This window comes from Neocloeon triangulifer, unplaced genomic scaffold, assembly GCF_031216515.1.
Source record: "Neocloeon triangulifer isolate White Clay Creek 2 clone unplaced genomic scaffold, ASM3121651v1 ptg000006l, whole genome shotgun sequence".
NCBI classification, from domain to species: Eukaryota; Metazoa; Arthropoda; class Insecta; order Ephemeroptera; family Baetidae; genus Neocloeon; species Neocloeon triangulifer.
This window is the reverse complement of record NW_026775549.1, coordinates 1,593,123-1,618,130: the sequence shown is the minus strand read 5'-3', so window position 1 is coordinate 1,618,130 and position 25,008 is coordinate 1,593,123. Positions and strand designations below refer to the sequence as shown.

The 25,008-nt window shown below is 40.6% G+C and overlaps 5 protein-coding genes across 15 annotated transcripts; 2 read left to right on the top strand and 3 right to left on the bottom strand.

The window, feature by feature from the left end:
- The first annotated feature begins 9 nt into the window (after nucleotides 1–9).
- LOC132194397 (Bardet-Biedl syndrome 1 protein) lies at nucleotides 10–5,249 on the top strand. 3 transcript variants are annotated; one of them, XR_009441541.1, is made up of 7 exons: nucleotides 10–228; nucleotides 291–390; nucleotides 445–560; nucleotides 615–1,530; nucleotides 1,581–1,849; nucleotides 1,915–4,079; nucleotides 4,481–5,249. XR_009441541.1 is itself a non-coding variant. In XM_059615646.1 (7 exons), exons 1-6 carry the CDS (start codon nucleotides 10–12, stop codon nucleotides 2,092–2,094), a joined length of 1,800 nt encoding a protein of 599 aa, XP_059471629.1. In that variant the 3' UTR covers nucleotides 2,095–2,101; nucleotides 4,481–5,015. The 3 variants fall into 3 exon arrangements, 1 of the variants encoding a protein (XP_059471629.1); XR_009441540.1 differs by having other exon boundaries at nucleotides 1,915–4,042; nucleotides 4,481–5,247; XM_059615646.1 differs by having other exon boundaries at nucleotides 1,915–2,101; nucleotides 4,481–5,015.
- On the bottom strand, nucleotides 2,431–3,132 carry LOC132194399 (acyl-CoA-binding protein-like). Its single transcript, XM_059615648.1, has 3 exons — nucleotides 2,996–3,132; nucleotides 2,814–2,928; nucleotides 2,431–2,670 (listed from the first exon to the last, which is right to left on the bottom strand). Exons 1-3 carry the CDS (start codon nucleotides 3,008–3,010, stop codon nucleotides 2,534–2,536), a joined length of 267 nt encoding a protein of 88 aa, XP_059471631.1. The 5' UTR covers nucleotides 3,011–3,132; the 3' UTR covers nucleotides 2,431–2,533.
- On the bottom strand, nucleotides 4,982–18,159 carry LOC132194396 (RNA-binding protein fusilli). 9 transcript variants are annotated; one of them, XM_059615644.1, is made up of 13 exons: nucleotides 17,995–18,159; nucleotides 14,942–15,085; nucleotides 13,300–13,522; nucleotides 11,236–11,334; nucleotides 10,549–10,603; nucleotides 9,840–9,950; nucleotides 9,108–9,594; nucleotides 8,652–8,885; nucleotides 8,263–8,458; nucleotides 6,212–6,441; nucleotides 6,077–6,134; nucleotides 5,950–5,989; nucleotides 5,601–5,732 (listed from the first exon to the last, which is right to left on the bottom strand). In XM_059615644.1, exons 1-12 carry the CDS (start codon nucleotides 18,145–18,147, stop codon nucleotides 5,979–5,981), a joined length of 2,001 nt encoding a protein of 666 aa, XP_059471627.1. In that variant the 5' UTR covers nucleotides 18,148–18,159; the 3' UTR covers nucleotides 5,601–5,732; nucleotides 5,950–5,978. The 9 variants fall into 9 exon arrangements, 7 of the variants coding, with proteins under 7 accessions (XP_059471621.1, XP_059471622.1, XP_059471623.1 ...); XM_059615638.1 differs by lacking the exon at nucleotides 5,950–5,989 and having other exon boundaries at nucleotides 4,982–5,732; XM_059615643.1 differs by lacking the exon at nucleotides 5,950–5,989 and having other exon boundaries at nucleotides 5,541–5,719.
- Nucleotides 18,160–21,502: 3,343 nt separating this feature from the next.
- Nucleotides 21,503–23,214, top strand: LOC132194119 (uncharacterized). Its single transcript, XM_059615207.1, has 5 exons — nucleotides 21,503–21,609; nucleotides 21,857–21,962; nucleotides 22,046–22,167; nucleotides 22,235–22,694; nucleotides 22,747–23,214. The coding sequence occupies exons 2-5, from the start codon at nucleotides 21,860–21,862 to the stop codon at nucleotides 22,902–22,904; spliced, it is 843 nt and encodes a 280-aa protein (XP_059471190.1). The 5' UTR covers nucleotides 21,503–21,609; nucleotides 21,857–21,859; the 3' UTR covers nucleotides 22,905–23,214.
- LOC132194118 (stromal membrane-associated protein 1) lies at nucleotides 22,918–24,782 on the bottom strand. The gene is made up of 7 exons (XM_059615206.1): nucleotides 24,462–24,782; nucleotides 24,264–24,397; nucleotides 23,804–24,188; nucleotides 23,532–23,753; nucleotides 23,354–23,478; nucleotides 23,190–23,240; nucleotides 22,918–23,099 (listed from the first exon to the last, which is right to left on the bottom strand). The coding sequence occupies exons 1-7, from the start codon at nucleotides 24,583–24,585 to the stop codon at nucleotides 22,974–22,976; spliced, it is 1,167 nt and encodes a 388-aa protein (XP_059471189.1). The 5' UTR covers nucleotides 24,586–24,782; the 3' UTR covers nucleotides 22,918–22,973.
- Between the last annotated feature and the right edge of the window lie 226 nt (nucleotides 24,783–25,008).

Here is a 25,008-nt window from a genome sequence, read left to right as displayed (position 1 = left end):
TTGGTTGCCATGGTAACCATAGCGTCCAAAACCTCCAATGCAAACTATCATCTCGTCCACATAGCTATGACGAAAAACTGGTTGGAAGCCCATGCCGACTTTTCGGCAGGGGTGCACACTTTTGGCCAGTGCATGGCACTGGCTGACCTCAATGCCGATGGTGACCATCGACTCATAATTGCAGACCATGGACAATTTTTGACAAATCGATCTCAGGCGAAGTTAAAGGTTAGAATATCCAACTGCAGGGGTAGAGTTTCATTATTATTTTTGTTTACATCTTGGATCAGGTTTATCGAGGAACGTCCTTAGTTGCTGAAAATGCTCTTTTGGACTTGCCAGTTGCTATTGCTGCGTTTCACATGGACTTGACTCAGCCCCGAATACCTGGTAACTTTTTTTCAATTAAAATCTCTTGAGTAAAATTTATTACAAATTTTATAGCTGTGGCTGTTGCCAGTGGTCCTCACATTTATATTTACAAAAATATGCGGCCTTACTTCAAATTTTCCTTGCCTCCAATGGACATTTCATCTGTCGAGAAAGATGTTTGGGCTCAGGTAGTTTTCATTTAAAAAAAATTTCCCCCTTTTTAAATTTTATAATTATTATAGGCAAAAGAAGGCAATATTGAGGTAGACGTATTGATGGACATGCTGAACGGCCTTAGCAAAGAGGTTGGATTTTCCAGACTCACCGCCAGGTCGCAGCAACTCCTCTCTTTACCAGAAGCGGCTCTGCGGAAGAAATTCATTGAGGATCAGAAAAATCAACCTCTCAGGCGTCAAACCTCAATCACCTGCCTGACAACCCTGAAGAAGTCCCTCCCTGACGACGACGCGGTGACCTGTCTGGTTGTTGGCACCGAGAGCGGACACATTTACATCCTGGACTCGGAGGCCTTCACTATTTTGGACACCATCCAAGTGCCAGGAGTGCCTTGTTTCATGGGGGCAGTCGGCCTCCGAGACGTGGAATTCCGGATTGTGGTCGCCTGCAGGAACCGGCAGCTGGTGCAGGTCAAGCGTGGCTGGAGAGACGCGCGACCTTTGACCCAACTTGCCGCCCAAGCTCTGGGTCTGGCCATCAGTCCGAGTGCGGTCGTCGTCGCCTTGATGGATGACACACTACGGTGGTTCACGAAGAAGGGCAAGGAGACCTGGTGCATCAACCTGCCAGGGATCGTCCGGTGTCTGACCGCCGTGCCTCTACCCCAGCATGGAACCTGGGCAGCCGCTGTTGGACTAATCGACGGATCCATCCAGCTCTACTCGGAAGGAAAATTAATTGACACCATCGCCACCCCACGACCTGTTTCGGCGCTGATTTGTGGCACCTTTGGCCAAGGGGAGCACTGCCTGGTGGTTAATTCCGAGGATGGTGGTTTGATGGTGCACATTTTGAGGAGGACGGCTAATTTCAAACTGGCGGAAGAGCAGGTTGGTGCAAAAGATTCTCAGCCACTGCCAATCCCAAAGAAAACCAAACTCTTCGTCGAGCAGACCGTCAGAGAAAGAGAAGGAGCAAAAGGTTGGAGATTTTGAAGCTTGTTTTGGTATAATTTAAAATTTATTTTGCAGCCATTCACGACGCTTTCCAAATGGATCTTCTGCGTTTGAGGTTAAAAGTGGCCAGGTCTTGCGAGTCAGCTCTTTCGGGGTCTTTATCAGGCAACCCCATCTCAAGCACTCAACCCCTACGACTTGCCGCTCAAGTCAGAGGTCTAGGCCCAACCTTCCAACTGACTGTTGAACTTGAAAATATGGCAGAAAAAGATGCCATGATCGGACTTGCCATTGTCTTTCACTATGACACCAAAATCTATCAGATTGACCGGCCTTTCATCAAAGTAATGATTTAAAAGAAAATATTCAAATTTAATTTAATAATTTTTTTCCTCTTTTCAATATTTAGGTTCCCCTTCTGGTGCCCAGGTTTCCTTTTGAAATGGAAACGTTCGTTGGATATGTTTCTACAACTCCAGGCCTGACAGGAGTTGTGCGGGTGCTGGTCGTTAAAGGCGCCCATCAGCAGGCGCCATTACTAGCTGCTCTCATACACATGCCCATGCCTGGGGATCTTGAGTCCGTATAAAGTGCAGGTGGGAATGATAATCTCAAGTACTTTTATATTTAGATGTTGGGTACATATAATTTTTTGCTACATTATAGAGCGTTATCAAAACTTTTGACATTTCTACTAATTGTAAGTGCTCCCAAATTTTCTTTATCTGTCTGATTTTATAATCAATGAAGTAATTAATCATGCAAATTTGCATGTACCTTAACATTTCTTATCAATTTCAAATTAATCGCTTCTTTTCAATTTGCTTTATGAAAGTGAAATAAAATTGAATTATATAATTAAGAGTTTTTTTTATACTTAAACTTTAAGTGGTAGAATGTTGAAATTAAAATCATCGGGCGAATATAGGTTTCAAAATTTATATTTATTAATAGTAAAAAGCTTTCACAGAAAGTTTGAGAATTTTGACTCACAAATTTGATCAAATAAAATTTTTGTTAAATATAAATTACTTCTGGTATTTTGGCGCCAACTCCTGTGCCCTGGTGACGTACTTCTTCATGGCATCTTCCTTGGAGGTGCCTTTCAGAGCCACCCAAGCATTGTGCTTGGCCACAGAGAGCGAGTCACTGCCCTTTGGTGCGCCTGACAATAAAATGAAAATTATTTTTTTTGCGACCAAAATTTTTAATGAAACAATTAATGTTCATACAAAACTTTTCTTATTCATACGTCTGACAATATTTTATTTTTGAATAAGTGAAAATAAGTAACTTAGATTTTAATACCTTCAGAGCAATCTCCAGCTGTTGCCTGTTTGTAGAGAGAGTAGAATTCAGCAAAGACACCTTCCTCAGGAACGGTCTTGAAGGCAGCAACCTTCTTGGCGGTATCGGCAAATTGCTGTTAATTAAAAATTGATAATTTAACAAATTTATGTATAAAAAATTTTCAATAGAATAGAACTTACGTCGGCAAGAGACATGGTGTGGGTTTCAGATTTGATATATATGAATCTTTGTAGGGTGGCAGGGTTCCTTTTATAAGCGCCTTTCCCACCAAAGTCCACCACTTCTTCCAATTATTAGGGCCCGGCAAAGATAAGATTAAAGTCTCTCAAATATTGAGAGGCACCCCTTAGCTTATCAACCCGGGCAATATTGCGCTTCTTTTCTTATTTGGATAAGGGGCTTGAACGTCTGGAACCTTCAGTTTGCAATTATTATCTGCAGTTTACTCTTTGCACTGCGGGGCCAATCTATTTGCGATAAAAGAAAAACTCCTAAAAGTGCAATGATTCGAGGAAATTAATTACTTTTTTGTTGCCTAATAAAATAGTGTGTCAATAAATTTTTTGTTTCCAGAACAATTTTTTTAAATAAAATGACGCCTTTCGCTTTTTTGTGTGTTATCTTATCGATCATCAATACTTGAAATGCTGGATATTTTGAATTTATCATTTTGATGAAAAGGAAATACAAAATATATAATTATGTAATATAAAATGCGTTTCTTGTTAATTCAAAAAAACCTTTATTGTTTGAAATTTTTCTAAAAATTACATATTAAATTTTTGCTAACAAACTTTCACATAATAATATTTTCTTATTTTGGGGTTTTTTTTAAGGTTTTCAGCTTTTTATTTTAAAAATCAGTCTGCAATCTGGAAAGAATAATTCAACATTTTATTTTTCTGGGAAACGCGAGTTTCTTCAAATGATTTCACCTTGTGAAATATATTTCTTCGCCTGCGCAGTGCGCACCCCCTGTAGCTTTCAGCAGAAGGGAGAAACCCCTTTTGCTTCTGTCATCATACTTTCTACAGGTTGCAACTTGCAACCTGTTGTCACCTGTTTAGTTTGTGTTGTTAAGTGAGTCAGTGAGTGCAGTGCTGGTATAACCCCGGTGAAGTGAACTTGTCCCACAACGGCGCATTGCCAGAGTTGAAATCAATTTAAATTGAACTTAAGCACTGCTGAACTGGTTTCACCCGATTGATCATATTATTCTTCTGGAGGTGAGATTTTTAGACTGAAATCTTTATTTTTAACCAGGTTTATCATTACTCCTTAAAAAAATCTCGGCATATGCTTGTTAAATTTAAATTAAGGAAAATATTATAGCAGTATTAGAGATTAATTTTTTTATGCTCAAAATAAACTTATATTTGGGGGCAAAAATCTAGATATCACTTTTTTTTAGTTGGTTAAAATATTACCAAAAATGTGTTTTATATAAAATAAATACTTTTATGGTGTCTGAAATATAAAATTCAGTAAATTCAAATGATCCTTAACTTTGTTTAATTAATTGTTAAGAGAGTGTTTGTGTGTGTGTGTGTGTGTGTGTGTGTGTGTGTGTTTGCGTTGGTGTATTCCACTTTCAGTTTTATTTTTGAAAATTAGATTTTTTTTAGTTACAGAACTTTTCAAAATCAATTTTTTCTTTGTTCCAGGGAAAAATGCAAACAAGAGGAGACCAACTCCGAAAAAAGTCTGCAAATGTGACATTTGCAGATAATGATGGTTCTCGCAGAGCTCGGAAGAAAACCCTCAAACCCGAAAAGATGAAACCGCCACCCGCAACTGCCAGCAAACCAAGGTTGGTGTGTCGTAATTGCAAGAAAACCTATGTGAAGCCTAATTGCTACAAGAAGCACATGACCACTTGTGGCGTTGATACGACCTCATCATCCGAGCAAACTCCAAAAGCCGAATCTCAAGATCGACGCAATTCAGAAAGATCGGGCTCGCTATTTTTAGTGGTCCTGTATTTCGTACTTTTGGTCGTGCTCATAGCCATTATCTTCCACCTCGTTATCTCTTGCTCTGCTGCTGGCAAGTACAAACTCCTTGACTAAAAGTTGGTTTTAATATGCATCTGATTTTTTGACAAGCTTATATATGTAAGATTAATTTATTTATGATTGATGATATGGAATAAATGAACCTCGTAATTTAACATTCAAAAGCAGAATATTGTTTTATTAGAACAACATAGCTTGGTAGGCTACAATAATGATAATAGCAATTCATTTAAAATAGTATAATAATAATAGTTATTATGTGAGTAACAACAATATACGATTCTTTTTAAAAAATTAGTGCACTTTAGACAGTGTGGGGGCCATCAAAATAAATTGCACTCGATATCCATCCTTCTCTTTTTCTCTCTCACTTGAGATCTCCGACCATTTTTTGGGGATAGTGAATTTTGTTCCAGCTATCACAGGGATATAAGAAAAATTAATATAATAGCAATCAATCAAGTTGATTCCGTTCATTATTTTTTTTGGAGTATTGGTTGAGCGGCGAAGCAAGACAAAGGCGGTGCACAGACTAGGATTTTCATTTTTGGTGACTCAACGCGACGTGGCCTCGTTTGTATTTTTTCAATGTTTTCAAATCTGTCATGAATTTTGTACTTCTTAAAATTAAGGAAGACAGGCGTGATCTTTGTTGCTAGAGTTATGTACAGTACGGACGCGTACTTGGGCGCACTTCTTCTTATTTTGCTTTTACTCTCATTCGCGTATTTACACCATGAACAACTCGACATAGCGGTTGCCCACGCTCTGACGGTTCTTCTCCAGGATCGCACGCTCAGCGCCAGCTCTGCTGGGGAAGGCGACGATGGCTTCGCCGGTCGGTCGGCCGTCACACCCTCGTTGCATTTGGATGCAGTCCTGGGTGATCTGGGGGCAAAATCTGCGCTTGTTAAAATGCGGATCGGTACAAATTCAATCAAGGCAAGCATTAAAAAGTCAATACAAGAAAGTTATTCATAAAAATCCCAAATGAGCAACATGCAGCAGCTATTTTATTTTAAATACTGGCACAAATTAAAAAAATGTATTTTTTTTTTCATAAAAAAATTGTTAAAGTATCTCTGTATTAAAATGGCTTTATCATCCCAAGATCTTACTTGATTTTGCGACGTCGGCTTAATTCCTCTCAAATATAGCCTGGATTTGTAAAAACATTTTAGAAGAGACTTTCCATTTGATATTAACGACTTAATTCCTAAACCAATTTGTCCCCAAAGTTCATACTTGGACGCCAGTCTGGGGGTGCAACGTGGCAAGAAGCACAGTGAGTGAGTGTCAGCCCCTAACCTCAGGGAAGTTGTGAAAGAAGTTGAGCACGTCAGTTTGAGTGGCCGAGAAAGGCAGGCCGTTCATGATTACCAGCGTGGGGGCAGCCTGGTGAGGCGGCGGGGGTGGCACGCCGGCGTAGTACGAGGTCGGGCTCACCGGCGGCGACGGGTATGGCCAGTAGAAGATCGGAGGGAAGCCGAAGGCTGGAGCCGCCGCCCTCGGCGTCAGGGGGGCCGCAGTGGCCGCAGGGATGAGAGACGGCTGCGGCTGAGGCACGTACGGGAAACCGGCTGCGCCGTACGGTGGAGGCAGCACAGCACCTGAAACGCATACAACACTGAAAAACGCCACCCTGAGCAGGAAACGAGGATTCGTCCAGGGCAAAAACACGTCAATTGTGAAAAAATGACGATTTTCTTTAGAATCCTCATTTCGGAATAGAGAAACTAATTTATAATCTAGAGAAAAAATAATGGGGATGTCCACGATTGAGGGTCAGGGCCTTTTCTTTCTTTGATTCTGAAAAAGGAGGTTCAAGGTGTGTAAATTTGATTTGATTTTTTTATCACCTTTCAGCCAAGTGTGAGTTAAAAGTGTAATACGTACAAGTGGGTAGACACTTTGATTATTATATGCTCTCTACAGTGCTGCACTTGAAATGTAAGCCCAATAACCTCAATTGTGAACATAGGCGATTGAAGACACATACAATAAGGGACCAATTTTATTTGAAACCAAAACTCCAAGATTAAGCGACATCATAATATTTGAAACTTTTTTAACTTGAAAGGATTTTACACTTTAGGCCATTGTTTGAAAAACACTCCACAAATATTCCACTACTCTTTAAAGACTATTGCCTTATTATTTCTTAAACCCACGTAATTAAACTTGCAAACTTTGTATAAAAGTTAGACCTGCCCCAATATGGCATCTGAAGGCCGCAATACTGAAGGTACACAAAAATGAAATCGAAAGATCCAACATCACCAAAATTAAAAATTCAATAGCGGCAGGACGTGCAGAATTTGGCTGGTGACCAAGTTGCAGCCCTGCCGCGTGTACCGTAAGCGCGAACACGAATGTTACTCTGCGTGAATGGTGGATCTTCCCTTGCTGTACAGTGAAATTTGGGCCTCCACCAGTGATGGCTGATAAAAATTTGTTATGTGCCAAAACAGGTCTAACGAAACAAAAGCAGGAGACAGATATGGGGCCGTGATAAGCATGCAGTTGTTTAAAAGCCAAACCCACCTGATGAGGGGCTGCAGCAGCCAGCAAGCACTTTGAGAAAGACACTTAAAAATAAAAATAAAGCCCAAACCATGTAATATAATGAGTTAACACGAGTTTTATTTCTCAGTACAAAAATGATCAAAAAAAGAAGCCCACACCATTGTCAGGGCTACAAAAATAGAACATAAAATATTTGAATAATCCAATTTCCGGAGGCAGATTTGCAAATGGGGAGATAAAATAAAAATCAACACGATTACACCTGGCAAGCCCCGCACTACCAGCAAAAAAATCAAAATCATAATAATATGTACTGTGTCATCCGACCAGCCCGAGGACTTTGCCCAACATGCACTGAGTTTGAATTTGCAAATCTACCCCCGCCTGCGAATTAAGAGAGCAAGGCCGCGCTTTCGGAAAAAAGAGGCCTCTTTGTCATCACATGGACGGATAGAACTGCGGACCCTGTTGGTACATCACCGGAGCAGCAACAGGGGCCTGGGGCGGAGGGGGAGATTGGAATGTGGTTTGAGGGTAAGTGGGGCGCTTGACCTGGGCTACCGACGCCCCGGGGGGAAATGCCTGCTCCCAAGAGCGCTTCAGACCCATCTGGGCCAACTGATTGTGATTCGACATGGCCGTCATTTGCAGCTTCTGCAGGGCCGCGTGCCGCTGCAGAGCGGCCGCCTGGACGGCGTGCTGCTGGTGCTGCTGTTGCAGCTGGGCAGCGGCCAGGGCGAGGCGAGGGTTGAGAAGAAGCATTTGAGGGGGGAAGGCAGGCATGAGAGCGGGCGGCCGCGGGGCCATGGGGGGCGACGCAGGCGAGGGCATAGACCACAGAGGGGTGGGGGCCTCGGGCAGCCTGAGAGGCAGCATGTTCGGGTCCCAGGGTCCTGGGGACATACCAGGCGAGGTGAGGACCTTCTGGGCCGGGATACCGCCAGTCAGGACGAGGTTCATGTCCTCGCCACTGCACTGGAACACCTCGATGTAGCGCTGCTTCTTTCCGAACACCATGTACCGGTTGTGGCGCTGCTGGGCAGCCAGGAAGGCACTCTGCTCCGAGTCCATTTGTATGAAGGCCTCTCCGGACGGCTGTCCCTGTGTTCAGAGTTAATCCATCGAATCAAACAGTACTAAACAACAGTCCTCTAATGCTAAGCCCTGACTCGAGTTACGATTGGCATGTAAAAATTCAAAGAATCAAAGAAGTAGAGAGCGAAAAATCTCAAAACCTCTACAAACAAAAGCTAATATGTTTTTTTCTACTAATACGGAAAGCTCAACTACAAACCTGTGCATTGTAAACCATATGCACTCCTTGGAAGACAATATTCTTGGCATGCTCGCCCAAAAATTCCAAAATATGTTCTACTTGAGCCTCGTACAGGAGGCCCCTGAGTCTGATGCAGTCCTTTCGAGTTCCACTTGTTATTATATGTTGTGGAAGGAGAGGCACTTGGGGAATTTGTGCAATCAGCGGTTGCTGCTGCTCGTACGTTTTTGGATCCATGGACCGATTAAGCACCTGGATGAAAGAAAAACTTTTTAGTACATCAGTTATATTAAACTTAAAACAAGAAAAATAATAATACAACAAAAATTAAATTAAATTTTGATCAAATAAATATCAAAATCAATAGAAATGAAGAAATTAAAGTGAAAATTTCAGCTAAACAAAAATTTGATATCAAATTAAAATTAAAAAAAAATATATACAAAATAAATCTATCTGTCTAAAAAAATCTACCTGCTGCACTTCAGCTGTAGTGCTTCTAAACAGTTCTATATATCTGGTGCCAATCAGCTCCCTGTGCTTGCTGAGGGCAGCCGTGGCGTCCTCCTCTTGAGCAAATAAGACAAATGCGTCGCCTGTCGCGCGTCCATCAGGTTTTTTCACAAACAACACGCCCTCCTCCCCGTCAAGCACCGAGCACGGGTTGTTGCCCGAGTCAAAGAACTCGAGCACCTGTCGGGCAGTGCAGTCGTACGGCAAACCCCTCATTCGGATTATGACCTGGCCGCCCCGTGAGAGGAAGGCCTGGGCCTCGTTGTTGCTGCCGCCGGCCACATTGACAAAGTCCTCGCCACTGGCCTTGTAGACCTCTATGTAGCGGTTGTTTATGTGGTGCTTGTGGCGTTTAAGGGCCATGTCTCGATGCTCTTGACTTACAAATCGGACGAGCGCTTCACCGTTTCTTCTTCCTTGTGGACTTAGGCAAAGGGCAACGCCACCTCTGGAAATTTCAACGCCAACATTTAATAAAAATTATTTTCTCTTGAATAAATAAATTATAATGTAAAAAAAAAAATATTTACTAAATCAAATAAATTTTTAATAAATATTTTTTATTTCCAAACCAAATATTTTGCAACAATTTAATTAATAATAAATAAAAGATACCATTTTCATAAATGGACACAAAAATTAAACTAAAAATTTTCAGGACAAACGACAATTAACATAAGACAAATCACTCACTTAGCCACATTCAAGCCTCGGAAAAATTTAGCGATATCCTGGTCTGACGACTGCCAGGGAAGACCGCGAGCACGAACCACACAGTTGGAGTCTACCTCTTCATTCTTTGAGCTGCAATCAAGCAAAAAATTACGTGGTTAAAACGTGATTGTCAGCAGAAACGCGTTACTTAACACAAACCACCGGCGGCGGCATAGAACACCGGCGATTCCGTGAGTTTTTTTTTTTCAACCGATAATGGAATTGCAAAATAATAAATAATTTGTGGTAAAGGATGCGTGAATTGAAGAAGCTCCGAAATCCGATCAGATTCGGGCTTGGGAAATTTCCGAACAAAAAAGTGAAGAGTGTGCAGCCACGTGATGCATTTTCGTTCCCATGGCTTTTTCGTTATTACTTGTGCTGACTCTGCACAATCAGCAGGACATGAGCAACTAGACACCAAAGTGAGAAAGGAAACTATACAGACCGAGTGCAGTGTGATTCTTGGGAATTACGACAACAAGCGCATTTTTGCGGGGAAAAATTAATTGCTAGTCGAATTCACATACCAACAGCAGCTCGATCGAAAATCAAAATTACCCTCGAGAGTGGTGAGCAAGGATTCGAAGCAAACATTGAGAGATAAAAGTACAGATCGGCAGCAGAGAGATTATCACAAGAGTGACCCTTAGCCCCAGATAAGAAAAGAAGGTCTCGCTCGACTTACCATATACCAGGTTCCAATCTCACTGTTATCACTTCTGGGTGTTCGAATTTGTGGCCTGCAACATGCGAGAAAGAGGACAAAATTTAACACCTCCGTGCTAAGAGGACACATCACATGACGGGCCGTGAGGCGCAGGAGTCATTGTTATTTACATAAACTAAGCAACACTTAAAACCCTCGGCTTGAAATTAAAATTGACAAGGACGGCGCAAGGGGAACAAAATTCATCGGCGTGGCAACAAAGATATTTTCAAGTAAATTGGAATTATTAAAGTGAAAGAATTAAACTTATTGAATAAAACAATTAAAAAATGATCATCAAGAAAATTGCAAAAATTGAAACCCCTAAAATGCGAAATTCTTAAAATAATAATAAATTTCACTTCAATGGTTAAATAGCTCATAATTTAAAAAAATCGAAATTATTGCAAGCATTCTTACTTCAAATAAATTTGGAATAATTTTTGGAATAATAAAGTCCACAGAGCTTGAAACAAACTGAACCGAACTGCAGCCTCGACAACAACGAACTAACAGGGCATCAAAATGCACAATATGCATTTCGCTTAGGGCGGATGTGCATTTTCCATCATTGTGTTTTTTTTTTATTCCAATCTCAGCACCCACATGTTGCCGACTCGCTGACCGGCTGCCGAGCGTGGCTTAGCATAAATAATTCGTAATTACCGTCTGCAATCAGCCTTAAAACCAGACTTAACATGTTGCGGACCTCTCGGGCTTGGAACTCGATCCGGTCCAGATCCGGATTGGGAAGCATTTGCAGATCTGAGCTAGGAATTAAGGAAAATACGCAAAGAGACACTTACCCTAGGTCAACACTTGCAGGCCGCGCGTCTCGCGAGTGAAAGAAAATAACATAAAGTTCGCTGGGCAGAGCAGCGGAGGCGCTGACGGTTCGAAAACAAGACGGCAGAAAGCGGAAAGAAAAACACTCGCAACTAGTGCTGCACGCGGAAGAAGAACGAGGGGTGGCGGTGGGGGTGGCATTCCAAAGGTCGAGCGAGGCGTCGGGTCGCGGCTGGGGTGGGAGCGCCAACAGGAAGGAACATTCAGCGAAAGACAATGCGCGGGTCGCCGAAACGGCCGCGGGCCAAAAGAAGCGAATTCCACATGCATACTGATATTTTTATTGTGTTCCGAGTGCGTAAAATAGAATTGAACAATTCCACAGAAACGAGGGAGCGATTTTACGGCTCATTTCCTACGCCGGCCAATAATAAAAGTTAACGACCATTGAGCGCCGCGGCACCAAGAATTTGTTTGAACAGAGTCACGCGTATGTACAATTCAAAATATAATTATGTGCATCGCTTATTTGATTTTCTTGTGTATTTTTGATTGAGCATGAGTAAGCAGAATGAGGCTTACTTAATTAAAAGGCAATAAATTTAGTTGCAAATAAAAATGCCTAATTGTGCACTCAAATGGTCTGTGATGAGGCGCCTCATTTACATAAACAAAAATAAAAGGGAAAAGTGTGAGGCTCAGATATTCTAATTGCTTGAACTGCATTATTTTTAATTTCTTCCTAAATTGCTAAATTGTATTATTAAACTTAATTAAACGACTTAATTTAAAGAACAATTTTGCATTTCATTAAAAAAAATTGTTAACACTGTAGATAGCCCATAAAAATTTAACTTGTCAGATTTAATTGACAATTTGACCAAATAATAAAATAGAAAAATTTGAATATTTAGTTAACTTTACAATTTTCAATCGCAAATTGATTTTATGAAATAATTTTCTTCCGGAATACAAAAGATATTTCACTGTCGGGCTATAAAAATAGTTTAAAAGTATGTGGAAATATATTTGTTTATTTAATTCTTATGTCAACCAAAAATAAGCTTTAAAGTAAAAAAAATAAAATTGAGATTAACATTAATTTTAAACAAAGAGCAATTTATCAGCGCGATTCCTTGAGCCGTTCAATGATTCATTTCATAATTATAGTTAATTAAAATTAAATTTGAAAGTATTTTCCTCCAAGTCAATTTAACGCGATTAGATTTCTCTATTGAGGAATTTGAACGCCGGTTCTTTCCAAAACATCCTTATTAATAATATTTCTCTTCCGAATAATTGCAGCGCCACATTTTTCCTCCGAGCAGCGCAGTTAAAGGCGTTGCGTGTGAATTAAATTTTGTGCTGCCGACCGAGCTGCATTATGTATCGTAAAATGGGAAATAATAATTGCGAGAAAAAGCGCCGAGCAGCAGCCGGCGGTGTGTAATTAAACTCGGCGGCCGTGATTACATCACGAGCTGGGCTGAATGAAAAAGAAGCCGGCTTTGGTTCTCGGTGCTCGCGAGTAGTAATCGAGCCGCTCTTCAGATGGCAGGTGAGCTCGAGAGGAAATCCACCTGTCGAGCTCGGCCGGTATCTCGGAGGCCTATTATGAAATTATTACCAACGCGAGTTGATGCACCGCGGCCCCCCACCTCCCCCTGGCGAGCGGAGCACCGCTTTAGACAAAAACCTGTTCCGTCTCTCCGCGCGAGTTGGAAAAATTCCCAAAAATTATCATCACGGGGCTCCGGGCAGGTTCGAGAAACCGTCCGACGAGGAACCACCAAATTTATATACATATTTTCTATTTAATTAATTTTAAATTAGAGGCCGAGCGAGCCAAAAGTGATGCATGCAGTGGCAACGGCGCCGGCACTGGAGTGGAACCCGGCGTAGTTGCCGATGTTAAAAAATATAAATGCGATGGAAAAAGGATACATTCAACCATGGCTCTGATTGAGTGGATCTCCTCGGCGTGATAAAACGCGCAGAATTCCTTCCTCAGGTCGTAGAAGCTCTCGTAGAACTCGGCCAGTTGGATGTTCTTGGAGCACGCCTCGGGGTGCAGGCATTGTCGCAGGGCAAGTTGGCCGTCGGCGATGAACTCGATGCCACGCGGCCGCTCGCCCGCAAACAGATAGGTCCTCGCGTACGACTCAAACTGCGAATAGGGGTTAATAAATTTATTAATGCACATTAAGCAGCGAGGGTTCTTTGACTTTTTAGATTTCGCCCGCATCCCCGGGCAGGTGGCGATGATAAAAATTAAGGCGGTTTTATCTTCTGCAAGTTCAGCCCGCGCCACCGACATGGACTGTTGCCGAGTGAATGGCTTTGGAAAATCCGGTTTGGAACTGGTTTACGGACACATTTCAAATTAATAATGAAATAAAATCAAAACCGCTCGCAATTTAACAGTCGCGCAAAGGTAAAAAATCCTCGCCAACTGCCCTTTTACGAAGAAACCTGCGCGTCGCCGACGGACATTCTGCGGAACGGCGGTTTGTACGACTCGGGAATTGTTCAAAGAACGGGACATTACAAAAGAAGCAGAGACAGGTTTCTCAAAATTTCCATACAAGGGCATTGGGGCAAAAAATTTGCATTTTGGAAAAACAAATCAAGAGAGTTCGCCGCACAAAAGAGACTTTTGTTTCGACTGTAGACAAAAAACAAGAGCTAAAAATTATTTTTAAACGTTCGTATAAATTAAGAAACTGCAACTCTTGCGATTTAATTTGAATCAAAAATGGAAATCATATTTTTTTTTTTTTTTTTTTTTTTGTAAACGCAAGTTTCCTTTTCATAAGATTTATTTTCAACTTTAAGGATAAGAGCAGAAATAGCAACTGCGAACTGTGACCAGAAAATTGTAGGCCCGGTTCCAGCTAGTGCATATGCGAACTAAGTTAGCGCAGAATGCTCTTTGTTAGCTCTTTCGAACGCGTCTGTGTATTTTTATATTCGGCGCGTCCTTGAGTTGTCGTGCAGGCCGAGTGCACACCGCACTCACACACGGGAACATCAAAATCCAAGCACCAAGCCAAATTCACTTTGTGTCACGCTCCACAGCGCCAAGAAAGAAACTCGCGCACCGCCGCCCCAGACCCGAAATGTATAATATTATTATTTCATCCAACGTCTTTCTTTCTCGTTCTCTTCGCTCGTTTTCCTTTTCAATCGCCTTCTCCGCTTTGTGACTATTTTATTACAGCCTGGCTGACCCTGGCCTAATCCCCCGGTCTTTGTCCCTCCCGAGCCTGCTACCTTTCTCGGCGCGATAGCGGACGACAAAAGCGGCATTCCTTTTCCATATCAGTAAAATAAATTACCTAGGAAAGAAAAGAAAAATTAGAGACTAGTCGGTGTAACTTTAAACAAAAATATAAAAATATCACAATTAAAATTAAATTTTAAAGTGCTTTGGCCCTCGACGTAATTAGGGAGTTTTATTGGAGTTAATTCGTCGAGAGATAATAATGCCGGACGCCATTTTAACACAAGTGTGAGTGCGGTGTGCAGGTAGGCAGGCGAAGGTCGAGCCAGGCGACGCCCACTTGAGCACCGGCGCACCACTCACCTTAGCTAGGACGGTCTCCAGGGGCTCGGCCGCCTTTACCGCGGCCTCCGTCAGCGTCGTCTCTGCCAAACACTGTTCGGACAGGATGCTTTCGTTGATGTCCGCCGTCCGCGGTTTGACCACATATTGCTGGATGTTGACCACCTGAGAACAAAAAAAGCCGAGTTTTATTTTAAATTGCACAGCTGCGGGCGATGGAAAAAACGTAAAAGGGTTTTTTCTCCGCCGCCGCGAGAGCAGATAAATGAGGCAGCAAATTTCGTGCCGCGATCAAACAAATAACAGACGGCGTCAGATTTTTTTCTCTCTCCAAAAGAGCAGAGGAACGGGTTGAGAGTGGATGTGTGCACACAAGAAGAAGTTCGGTCTGCAGTGGAGAGCGCGCAGCCACCTGTTTCGTTCCGAACGATTTTATTTTCAGGCTGCGGTGGCTTTGAGAAAGCTTTCGACGGGATTAAAAAAAAAAGTTGAAACCGAGGCGAAACGGATGATAATTAGCTTTACGGCTACATGCGTGATGCATTTGCATATCTGAGCGGCAACCGGCAACTTTGGCCGAGGATGCAGAAGAGAAATAAAATTTCAGCTTTGAGCGTAAAGGTCTCCGAGTTAATAAATAACTTGGTTGCCAACTCGTGCGCACCAAAGGGCAAAATTAAGAAATTTTAAATAAAAGTTATCTCTGAATTATTTTTAAAACTGCTTAAATCTCAAGTAAAAGATAAAGTGAATTTAATTTATGCCATTTTAAGCAGCCACACTTAATGCGATCACTAGAACCATTCAGGAATTATTGGTTTGGTTTGCTCGATTAGGGGAGTGGATATAATGTTATTGTTAAAAATGCAAATACACCACTTTCTGCTTTCTAGTCATCTGGAGAAGTGCATTTGAGTGTTACTTTATTTATAAGGATGCATCAGTGTGCGAAGTAGCTGAATAAATTTATATAACACTTGTTCAGCTTGATTGACCGCACATTATAAAAGCAATTGAGCTGCATCGTAGAAAAATAAATAAACTGGTTATGCAAGCCTACGAGATTTTGCTTTTTAAAAATGCACATGTCCATTAAGATTATCAAGAAAACAGATAAAGAAAATGTCAGGAATAAGTATATCTTAATATTGATTTAATGAAACATTTTTAACCAAATGTATAAATATTCAAAATATTTTAATGTAAGAGGATTTCTGCGGCAGACGGTTTTCTTTTAACTAAAACTGTTTTCATCAAAACTCTTTGCAACAATGCTTTATTCTCAAACAATTCCATGTAAAAATTAAGCAAAAATATAAAAAAAAATATTTTTTTCATCCTTCGTCCTTGAACAAGGTCTGCGCGCATTGCAAAAATTTAAGTAAAATTTTGATTGATGACGAGCGTTCCACATGATTTGGATATAAACAGTTTTTTCTACCTACTGTTGTGATACGCAAACCTTGCCCTTGGAGAAAATTGATCATAATTCTGTGCTTTGATAAAAAAGATTTAAAAGTAAATCGAGTTTTAAATATAGCTGAACATGGAAATGTCTTGAGAAAAGTTAAAATAAAATACAGTGACATTTTAAGTGAAAATTGAAAGTACCTGTAAAGGCGACCTTCAATGTTTTTGCTGCAGTCAAAGCTCAAAACTTTATGTCAGACGTGCAATAATTATTATCTTGATTTAATTTAACCCCGTTGCCAAATAAAAGGGTCTTTGGATTAATTTGTTTATTATCAATTAATTAAAATTCCGTTTGGTTCAATGACTCTCGCGTCTTCTCTGTAATGCTGCAGGCAAACTTTAATTAATGAAAAGCCGTCTGATGACTTTCGGTGTGCATGAGAGCGGCGAAAAATGTGTGGGAAAACGCTCGAAAACACTGATAAAGACCGAGGAACATTTTGTGTATAAAAAAAGAACACCGCAGAAGCGCGTGTGTAGTGAACTGTTATCATCATCTCCGTGAATGGGTCGGCGATAAAAAAAAAAAAAAAGACAAAAAGTAAACACGTGAAATAGCAGCGTGATAAGGTGCATAATAAATCCAGCGTGGTGTCGATTCGCGGCGATGCCCTTTCGACAGGAAACCCTTGGATTAGCATACACAGTCGGTCGGTCGATCGTCGCATTTAAATAATAATAGCGGCGGCCCGACGGTGCGCGCTTTATCGGCCGCGGCCTATTCTCCTTATCGGCGCGCAATGCCTTAAAGAAAGGAGGTGCGAATGGAAATCGCGGGCGGAAAAAGGAACCACACTTGCATGGCTAGGAAGGACGAGCAGATGAGCCGCAATTATTTCCCACAGGGAGACTTGAATGCGTGCAGCTCGCTCGCAGGTGTCTGCCGCCTCTTTGTTCCTCCCCCATTTGAAATTTCAAATCACTTTTCCCATCAATAAAAAAAAGCGGAGGCCTCTCTGAAGGGAGATTACACCCGACGGCACCAACACACACGATTCATGCCGAAATTTATTGACTGCCGCCGGAGCGAAAGACCATAAACAAGTGCATTCCTTTCGAATTCCCGTCATTTTTTGATTTATTTCAGAAATTCATTTTTCCTCTTTTTTTATCGCTGTATTATTATTATTTCCTCCAAGACAGATGAGATGTGCTGGCTCCGCCCCTTTTGGCTTTGCCTTGGTTTTTCATTTGAAATTTAAATTGGCAGTCCGGCGAAAACGGTGCCGGCTGAATGCACAAATGCCCGGCCGAAAATCAGCATTGCCGCAATTTAAATTCACAGATGATTTTCAGCAAAACCAACTGATTAAAATCGTGACCAAATATAGAGAGCCGGACGAAAAAACATGTCACTTTGCCCCTCTTCCCGCACCTTCCAGACAACTCGCATTAATTAAAATTAATTCCGAATCAATCTTAAGTTGTGTGACTTTAACGAGCCGCGTCGGAAAAGTGGTGGCGCCGCGCGAAGGCGCCGAACCGGTCCGTAAAAGCGCGTTTACGTGCGGTCAAAATGGCGTCTCTCTCTCGGCGGCGCAATCAACAGGTAAGTGGATGGTGAGTGAGGTGTGTGGTGGGTCTGGCTCGGGGGTGCTCACCTTGTTGCAGTCGGGGTCGACGAGCACGTAGGTGAGCAGGACGATCTCCTCCTCGTCGGAGCCTAGCGCGGGACCCTGCTGGCCGGCGGTCACCGGGAACAGGAGGCACAGGTAGGGCGACTGCACGATCATATTGGCCGCTGCATCCTCCATGACATTATTCACTCGACTAACAAAAAGCAACTCGCGGCCAGGTAACACCGCCGAGGGAGGGAGGGGGGAGGCGCGCATCGACGGCAGAGGGGGCCGCGCGCTGCAGCCTGCCTGCCAGGTAACAACAACCAAAAAATTCCTTTCTTCCCCTGCTTTGATACACGAAAAACACCTTGCGGCGGCAAAAGCGGGCGATCGAGAGGGTGACCGCACGAACAGGTTGCCCAGGCCGCCGCCTCTCTCGCATTTACATTATACTTTATATTTTATATAGAGGTTCTTCTTTTTACGATTTTATTTCTTGCTAACGTTATCTCAGCCTATAGTTTGCCTTAGGTATTAGCCCGTTTTGGCCGGAAGGGATGTTTAATTTTTTTTCGTCACAAGAGATTCAAGGTGTGTTCGCTCGCCTATCGCGTTTTTTGTTTTGCTAGCAAATTTGCGCAAAATGGGGATCGGCAAACTTTGACAACATAATATACTAGACCAGTATATTGTTTTTCTGAAACAATTAAAAAATCATCGAGGAAAAGCTGACTTTTAGATTCAACTCACCGTAATAATATTTTAAATAATAATACATAAATACACATCTATTAATATTTTCTTATAGGCTTAATAATTTAAATTGTGAGTCCGCTTCAAGTATTTGTTGACTTTTCAAATTAAATTCTTTATATCATATTTTCTAATAGCAATTCCCTAAATTTCTCGCAAAGAACTTCTTCCATCCTTCATCCTTGTGTAGAATAGTCACTCATCAGCTTACTTTATACAAAAACAAAATCTTGAACTTAAACCAGCAATTTTTCTTTCCATATATTTTTACTTATTTTATCACTTGGCTTTTCAAAACGATCTACTCGCCTCTTAATGCTATCCCAGAGATCAAGGGGCTTTCTTTTCCAGCTCACAAAGGGCGGGTTTCAGTTTGGAATACAAAAGTCGCGTCGCCTATATATTTGTATTTTTCTTTCCCTCCAGACAAATTTCGTTCCAGGGGAGGTACTATGGAGGTTCTGAGAATATTACATCCCTGCTCAAGTGGGCTGCTTTGTAAGGTGCGCATTTCCCACAGACCGCAGAGACCTGTTTTTGTGCGCGCCCAGCTTGGGTTCCTTTTTGCTATTGACCACGGAGGAAGAAACCCATGAATGAAATTTATTTCATTTTTTTTATATAAAATTATCCTCTTGAGCAATTTTAAAGGAAAAAATGGCAGCAGAATACATTTTTTCAACCTGAAATTTTGGAAAATTCCTCTGTGAATGACTGGATTTTTATCAAATTTTCAAAGCAACAATTTAATCAATAATAAAATTGATAAAATTAAATTAAATTCTATGCTTAAGTTAAAAATATCAATTATTCATCACAAGAATTATTGCTAAATATATTTTTATAACGTTATCTAGGTTTAATATGTTAATAAGACTTAAAGTAATTAAACTATTTTTCAATCTCTACCTCTTTCAAAATTAGACTATTTCTCGAAATCTTATTACTGAATTAAAAAATACACATGTTTAATCCCTTGACTGGCGGTAAAAACCTGTGCCCCATACTCTCTTTTATGCTTTTTATAAATTAATTAAATATATAAACTGTTTTTTTTTATAAATCTGAAAGAGGAGAATCCAAGTTATCGGCGCTTGCGATTTAACAGGCCTGTCTGCTACCGCTGGTGCCTTTCCCAAAAGGGATAAAGAATAAAAGAAAAATTGAATTTTCTTCAACTAAAATGACACCATAATACGACAAGCGACACAAATTTCATTGAGTGCTTGAATGAGAACACAAATGAAGCTATATACATTTAAGCCAGTGATATTCAAGTCGACGAGGCAAAAAGGGTTGTTTTAAATGCATGAGAGTAAAGTTGTAGTCCTGCGATCCACACACAAGAGGAACTTGTTGTGAGAAGCCAGATCGAATTTCAACATGGAGCGGCAATTTTTATTGAGAGGCAGCCAAGAAATAAAATCAAAAAGCAGAGAAACTTGTTACAAAATAGACAAAAAATGACAGAAGCTGCTGGAGGGGAGCGGAGGGGTCATTGGACTTACTGGTGCGCTGCCGCCGCCCCGCCACTCCGACAGGTGAATTTTCTCAGATCACTTTTGCGTTTTACTCTTTAGAGCCGCCGCGCCGAGTGCGAGCATAAAATATATAACGCAGATTTATTTTTTTCACCGAGGGCCAAAAGGGGCCACTCTGATTTGGCCATTCTACTCAAACATCTGGATTACAGAAGAGGGCGAGGCTGCTCAAGAAGTGAGCAAGCGGTTCTCGCGTTTCTTTCGATGCTTTTTTTTTTTGGCTGGCACTAAAATTAATAACTGATGTCGTCGCCCAAGGCCTATCCACCAGCAACAATAATAATTAACTTCATTAAAATTGGTTCCTCTGTATTCTTTTTCCTATAATGGCTTATCTTTAAAAAATTGCAAAAGATATACACAGAAATATGCTTGAATTTTATAATAAAAAAACTCAACTTTCAACAAAATAAATTGTGACACCTCTGTTTTAAAGAAGCAAGCTTTTGATTGCAGGAGAAAAAGAAAGAATAATTAAATCTTTCAAAATATTAATTGCAGCTTTTTTAAATTTCGTAAATTTCGCTCTTATGCCATTGCCCACCATACGTATGCATCCTTTTCCTTTCACGCTAAGGTAACTTCTAAAATTGTTTGTGCGTTCTCGCTTTTTTTTTAAATTTTTTTTTAGACGCAATAATTTCAATATTCCGTGGGCTTTCTAAATTAAACAAAATTGAAAAACAAAATAAATAGCAGTTCTGGAACTTTTCTTTGTTGTAAAAATACTAAAAAGTTTTTTTTTGGGACAGTGCTTTGGGATGTGCGGGGGCTTAAATAAATGTATGTATTACTTTGAAAGACATAGATTCCCTAGCAAAAATATAATTTTTTTTCATTATTAATCATTTCATTATTTACATAATTCCATGCTTCATCCCTAAAAAAATCTGAGCTGTCTCTCGATTATTGGATTTGGCTAGATTTGGCAGTGTCTTTTGTCTGTAAAATTTGAATCGCAAATAACGCAAACAGCGCACTGCTGCTTTGGCTGCTACCATTGCGATGCCGCTTTTTTTCCATTGAAAAGTTGAATGTTTAATACTCATTGTTGCCAACATAATTGGTATCACCGAGCATTTAGAGGAAAAATTAATTGCAATTTAGCAGTATTTGAAGGAAAATTTTACGCGTGCATGTAGTTTATTATTACATATGTATTTTTTGTTTTTTTAAAATAATTAAAATACAAAAAACATTAAAAAAAAATAAATATAGTAGCAAAAAAACTCCGTTATGTTGTGCACTTGTGTTGCATTTGTTTGTCTGGCCGGCGAGGCGAAGTTTTGTTGATGGTTGTTTTCTGCTTGAGGATTCATGTTTTGAAGTTTCGAATTTTATTTTGAATTTCCTGGTACAATAGGTGAGAAAATATTAACTGAACGTTGCACCTGATTAGACATTTGAAAGGTGGAGAAATGGCGTTTGAATGAGAGTTATACAAAAAATTAAATTCAAATATGTATATGTAAGATTTTTGAACCGATGTCGATAATTCAATGATCTGTCCAAATTTATTTTGTTAATTATTTCTTAAGTTTAGCATGCATTTTCCAGTTAATGAAACATTTAAATGTTGTTTTCGTTTATAGAAATTTATGAATTTTCAGAAAATGTCTTCAAAAATTAAGGAGAATAAAGACGACGAAGAAATGAAATGGGACATTCTCAGCGAGTTGAGCTTGTTCACGGCGGTGATGAACAACAGGCCCGTTGGTACGTCAAAATTTATAAATAATTTTATATTGATTTTCACCATAATTTACTGTGTAATTTACGTATTAATATAATTTCTGTAGGATTACACAAACACTTTAAAATGGCACTTATTGTGGAAAAAATGGCTTCGACCATGAACAAACCCATTAGTTCTGATTCCGTTTGGAAGCATTTAGGATCTATGTACAATCTTATTTCTCTGGTATGTAAGTTATTTTTGATCAGCTGACCATTTTTAAAAACTTTTTTGTTGTTTTGTAAAAATCTAGGATGAGATGGAGTCTCCTATTGAATATGAGGAAGTCGACTTCTCTTTGCCAAGCGAATTCGCCAGTCTGCAGAAGCTGAAGGAAGAAACGACCGTAGAAAAGAAGAGCAAAAAGGGTGTAAAAGAAAAAGAAACTCCCAAGCGAGAGCCTCCAACAAAGGAGCCCACCAAGAAGGAAACCCCTAAGCCAGCAAAAGAAACTCCCCAAAAGACACAGAAGCCTGTGAAACATTCCAGCACACCTCAGCAGCCTGCAAGCACGGAGACCCCCAAATCTGTCAAAAACAAGTTAGTCATCGTGCCTAAAAAGAAGGATTCCACAAAGAAGGCCGAGACGCCTAAGGAAAAGAAAGAACCAAGGGAGTTGAAGAATTTGGGCACTCCTGATGTCAAACAGCAATCCCGATCGAAAGAGACCAGAAGCGGAGTAAAACCTACGAAGGAGGAGTCGCCTATTCCCAGTAAAGTTATTCAATGAAAAGTTAAAACTTATTTATATAAATTATTTTTTAGCAAGGAGAAGTTTGTCAACAACCATGGCAGGCACCAAGAGACCAACAAGAGGTTCTGTTGCGAGCAGCAGTGACAGCAAAGCCACCAGCCCTGCTGTTTCGACAACAAGCTCTCGTTCTTCCACACCCGTGCCAACACCGAAAAGGAGGCGTATTTAATTAAACAGCAGTGTTTGACATGAACCCTTATATAATAATAATTTGGAATGTAAATATAAATAACAAAAATCACTGCCACAAGTTTGTGGACAGGGTAGCACCTCCTGCTGACCCAAAGGGACCCATGTTGATTCCTTGCTGAGGCTGCTGGGCGTTTCCAAGATTGAGTTGGCCCATTTGCTGAGGCAGTGAAGGCTGAAATTTGATCAATTAGTTAATATGAGGTTGATGTAACATTCGTGTATTTAATTTATGATTTGTAATGATAAAATAAATAAAATTAACCTGCTGCGATGAGAAATCAAACAAAAGGTCTTGTTGATTGGATTGCTGGGGCTAAGGTAAATAGAAAAAGCAAATAAATAATTGAATTATACAATGTGAATGAGAAATGTTTCTACACAATGAGTGCAATTTAAGAAACGCTATTTTTTATGATGCATGCATACCTGTTGTTGGAATCCCCCGGGCGCTAATGCAGGGTTGAAGAATGGGTTGTTTCCAAATCGGGGATTCATTTGATTCATCATCGGAGCAAACTGCTGTGGTTGCTGAGGTGGCTGGAAGCCAGGCACTAGACAAAAGGAGCATGAAAAAATATTCAATGATATATTGTTATAAAATTACTCATTCCAGGGAATTGTGGTTGCTGGGCAGGAGCATTTTGGGCGTACAAGGCCATGATCGAATCTTTGGTCAGTGGTTTCTTGTCCACCGTAGGTTGGTTGAAGAAGCTATCCTCTTCCTCACTTCGCTTGCCCACGTCTTTAGGAGCCTCGGCTACAGATGCTAATGGGGGTCCACTCAAAAAACTCGAGAAAATATCATTGCCCTCTGACGAAGGTGCATCTGCAGGGCAAAAAAATTAAATCAATGTTTTTTTTAAATAAAATTTCTACCAAGCCCTAAGAGATCTTCAGAGGCAGAGGTCGTTGAGGTTGTGTTAGATACCAAAATTGGTGCAACAGGCTCCGATTTCTTTTGTTCAGGGGCACGAATTGGCTTTGGACTCTTGGAGACATCAGGTGTTGGCAGAGCTGCTACCTTTGTAGCCGAAGACGAAGATTTCTTCTCCTTTTTCTTGCGGCTCTCTTCGATTTCCTTATCCCAGTTAACCTTCTGCAAAGGTGGAGGAACCCACTCCTTTGCTATGTACTTTTTCTGCTCATACTTTGCACGAATAAAAGACTCTAAGGATGAGTCATGTTGAGGTCTCCTGAAGTTATCAGGAAGGTTAGCTTCATACACAGCCCTGGCTCGACTATTGCCCATTTGCTGCAGACTCTGGGAAGAATAAGATTTGTGATTTGTCCTTGATAATTTCGAAGTAGCAGAGATTTGTAATGATTAAATGTTTACCACAACTTGTTCAGGGGTCCATGTATCTAGATTAACAGATTTAACTTTGCTGATATGCACTCCAAGGTTGCGGTGGATCCCTGCACAACGTATACACAAGAAAATTCCCAGGTTCCAGGATGCCCATCGGGGACCTATAAAGGAAATGTTTTCATCATAACGTTTCTTATAGGGGCGTATTTAATTTCAAAATTTTACCTTTCGCATCGCAGTCCTCGCAATATTTATTGTCCTCATCCTTCAAGAGGTCGTTCAAAATTGACTGGCACTTGTCCTGGATTAGCTTTTGCTTTTCCTTCTCAGCCTTCGAAACGGTGCTCATTTTTCAATAATTTTTGTAAGAATTTTGACAGGTGCAGTAGTGCAGCAATGGGTGCCCTGATATCGGAGTTAAGCAAGTTGCGATTAAAAATATCGATTAATCCTTTTCAAGCGCATCTCTCCGCTTTCAAGCGGCAAGAAAAAGGTTTCCAAAATTACTATCGATCAATATTGCGTGGATTTCTAACCCAACCCTTTTATCAACATGGCAGAATCAGGCTTGCCAACCCTGGCGATTTATGCTTTGTGAAGCTAGATGCCTCCTTAATTTCTCTTTGGAATAAAATGTTGCTTATGCTTAGCCCCCTACATTTTTATCACTACTTATCAGCTAATGTTGTTATGAAGGTCTGTCTGAACAAGGCCGCTGAGCTCTTAATAATAATTAAAAGATGTATGTAGCAGAATAATGAATAAATGGAAT

What these genes read in the sequence shown, in the direction of transcription:
- LOC132194397 (XM_059615646.1), top strand. Translation starts at nt 10, where the DNA reads ATGGTAACCATAGCGTCCAAAACCTCCAATGCAAACTATCATCTCGTC. An exon ending in GATCTCAGGCGAAGTTAAAG is followed by an intron (nt 229 to 290) that starts GTTAGAATATCC and finishes ATCTTGGATCAG; the next exon opens with GTTTATCGAGGAACGTCCTT. An exon ending in TTGACCGGCCTTTCATCAAA is followed by an intron (nt 1,850 to 1,914) that starts GTAATGATTTAA and finishes TTCAATATTTAG; the next exon opens with GTTCCCCTTCTGGTGCCCAG.
- LOC132194399 (XM_059615648.1), bottom strand. An exon ending in AGCTGGAGATTGCTCTGAAG is followed by an intron (nt 2,671 to 2,813) that starts GTATTAAAATCT and finishes TTTTATTGTCAG; the next exon opens with GCGCACCAAAGGGCAGTGAC.
- LOC132194396 (XM_059615638.1), bottom strand. Translation starts at nt 18,147, where the DNA reads ATGGAGGATGCAGCGGCCAATATGATCGTGCAGTCGCCCTACCTGTGC. An exon ending in CGAGGCTTGAATGTGGCTAA is followed by an intron (nt 9,595 to 9,839) that starts GTGAGTGATTTG and finishes TGAAATTTCCAG; the next exon opens with AGGTGGCGTTGCCCTTTGCC. An exon ending in ACCCCCAGACTGGCGTCCAA is followed by an intron (nt 5,733 to 6,076) that starts GTATGAACTTTG and finishes TAACAAGCGCAG; the next exon opens with ATTTTGCCCCCAGATCACCC.
- LOC132194119 (XM_059615207.1), top strand. Translation starts at nt 21,860, where the DNA reads ATGTCTTCAAAAATTAAGGAGAATAAAGACGACGAAGAAATGAAATGG. An exon ending in GATGAACAACAGGCCCGTTG is followed by an intron (nt 21,963 to 22,045) that starts GTACGTCAAAAT and finishes TAATTTCTGTAG; the next exon opens with GATTACACAAACACTTTAAA. An exon ending in TGTACAATCTTATTTCTCTG is followed by an intron (nt 22,168 to 22,234) that starts GTATGTAAGTTA and finishes GTAAAAATCTAG; the next exon opens with GATGAGATGGAGTCTCCTAT.
- LOC132194118 (XM_059615206.1), bottom strand. Translation starts at nt 24,585, where the DNA reads ATGAGCACCGTTTCGAAGGCTGAGAAGGAAAAGCAAAAGCTAATCCAG. An exon ending in CCGGGGGATTCCAACAACAG is followed by an intron (nt 23,241 to 23,353) that starts GTATGCATGCAT and finishes TATTTACCTTAG; the next exon opens with CCCCAGCAATCCAATCAACA. An exon ending in TTGATTTCTCATCGCAGCAG is followed by an intron (nt 23,100 to 23,189) that starts GTTAATTTTATT and finishes ATCAAATTTCAG; the next exon opens with CCTTCACTGCCTCAGCAAAT.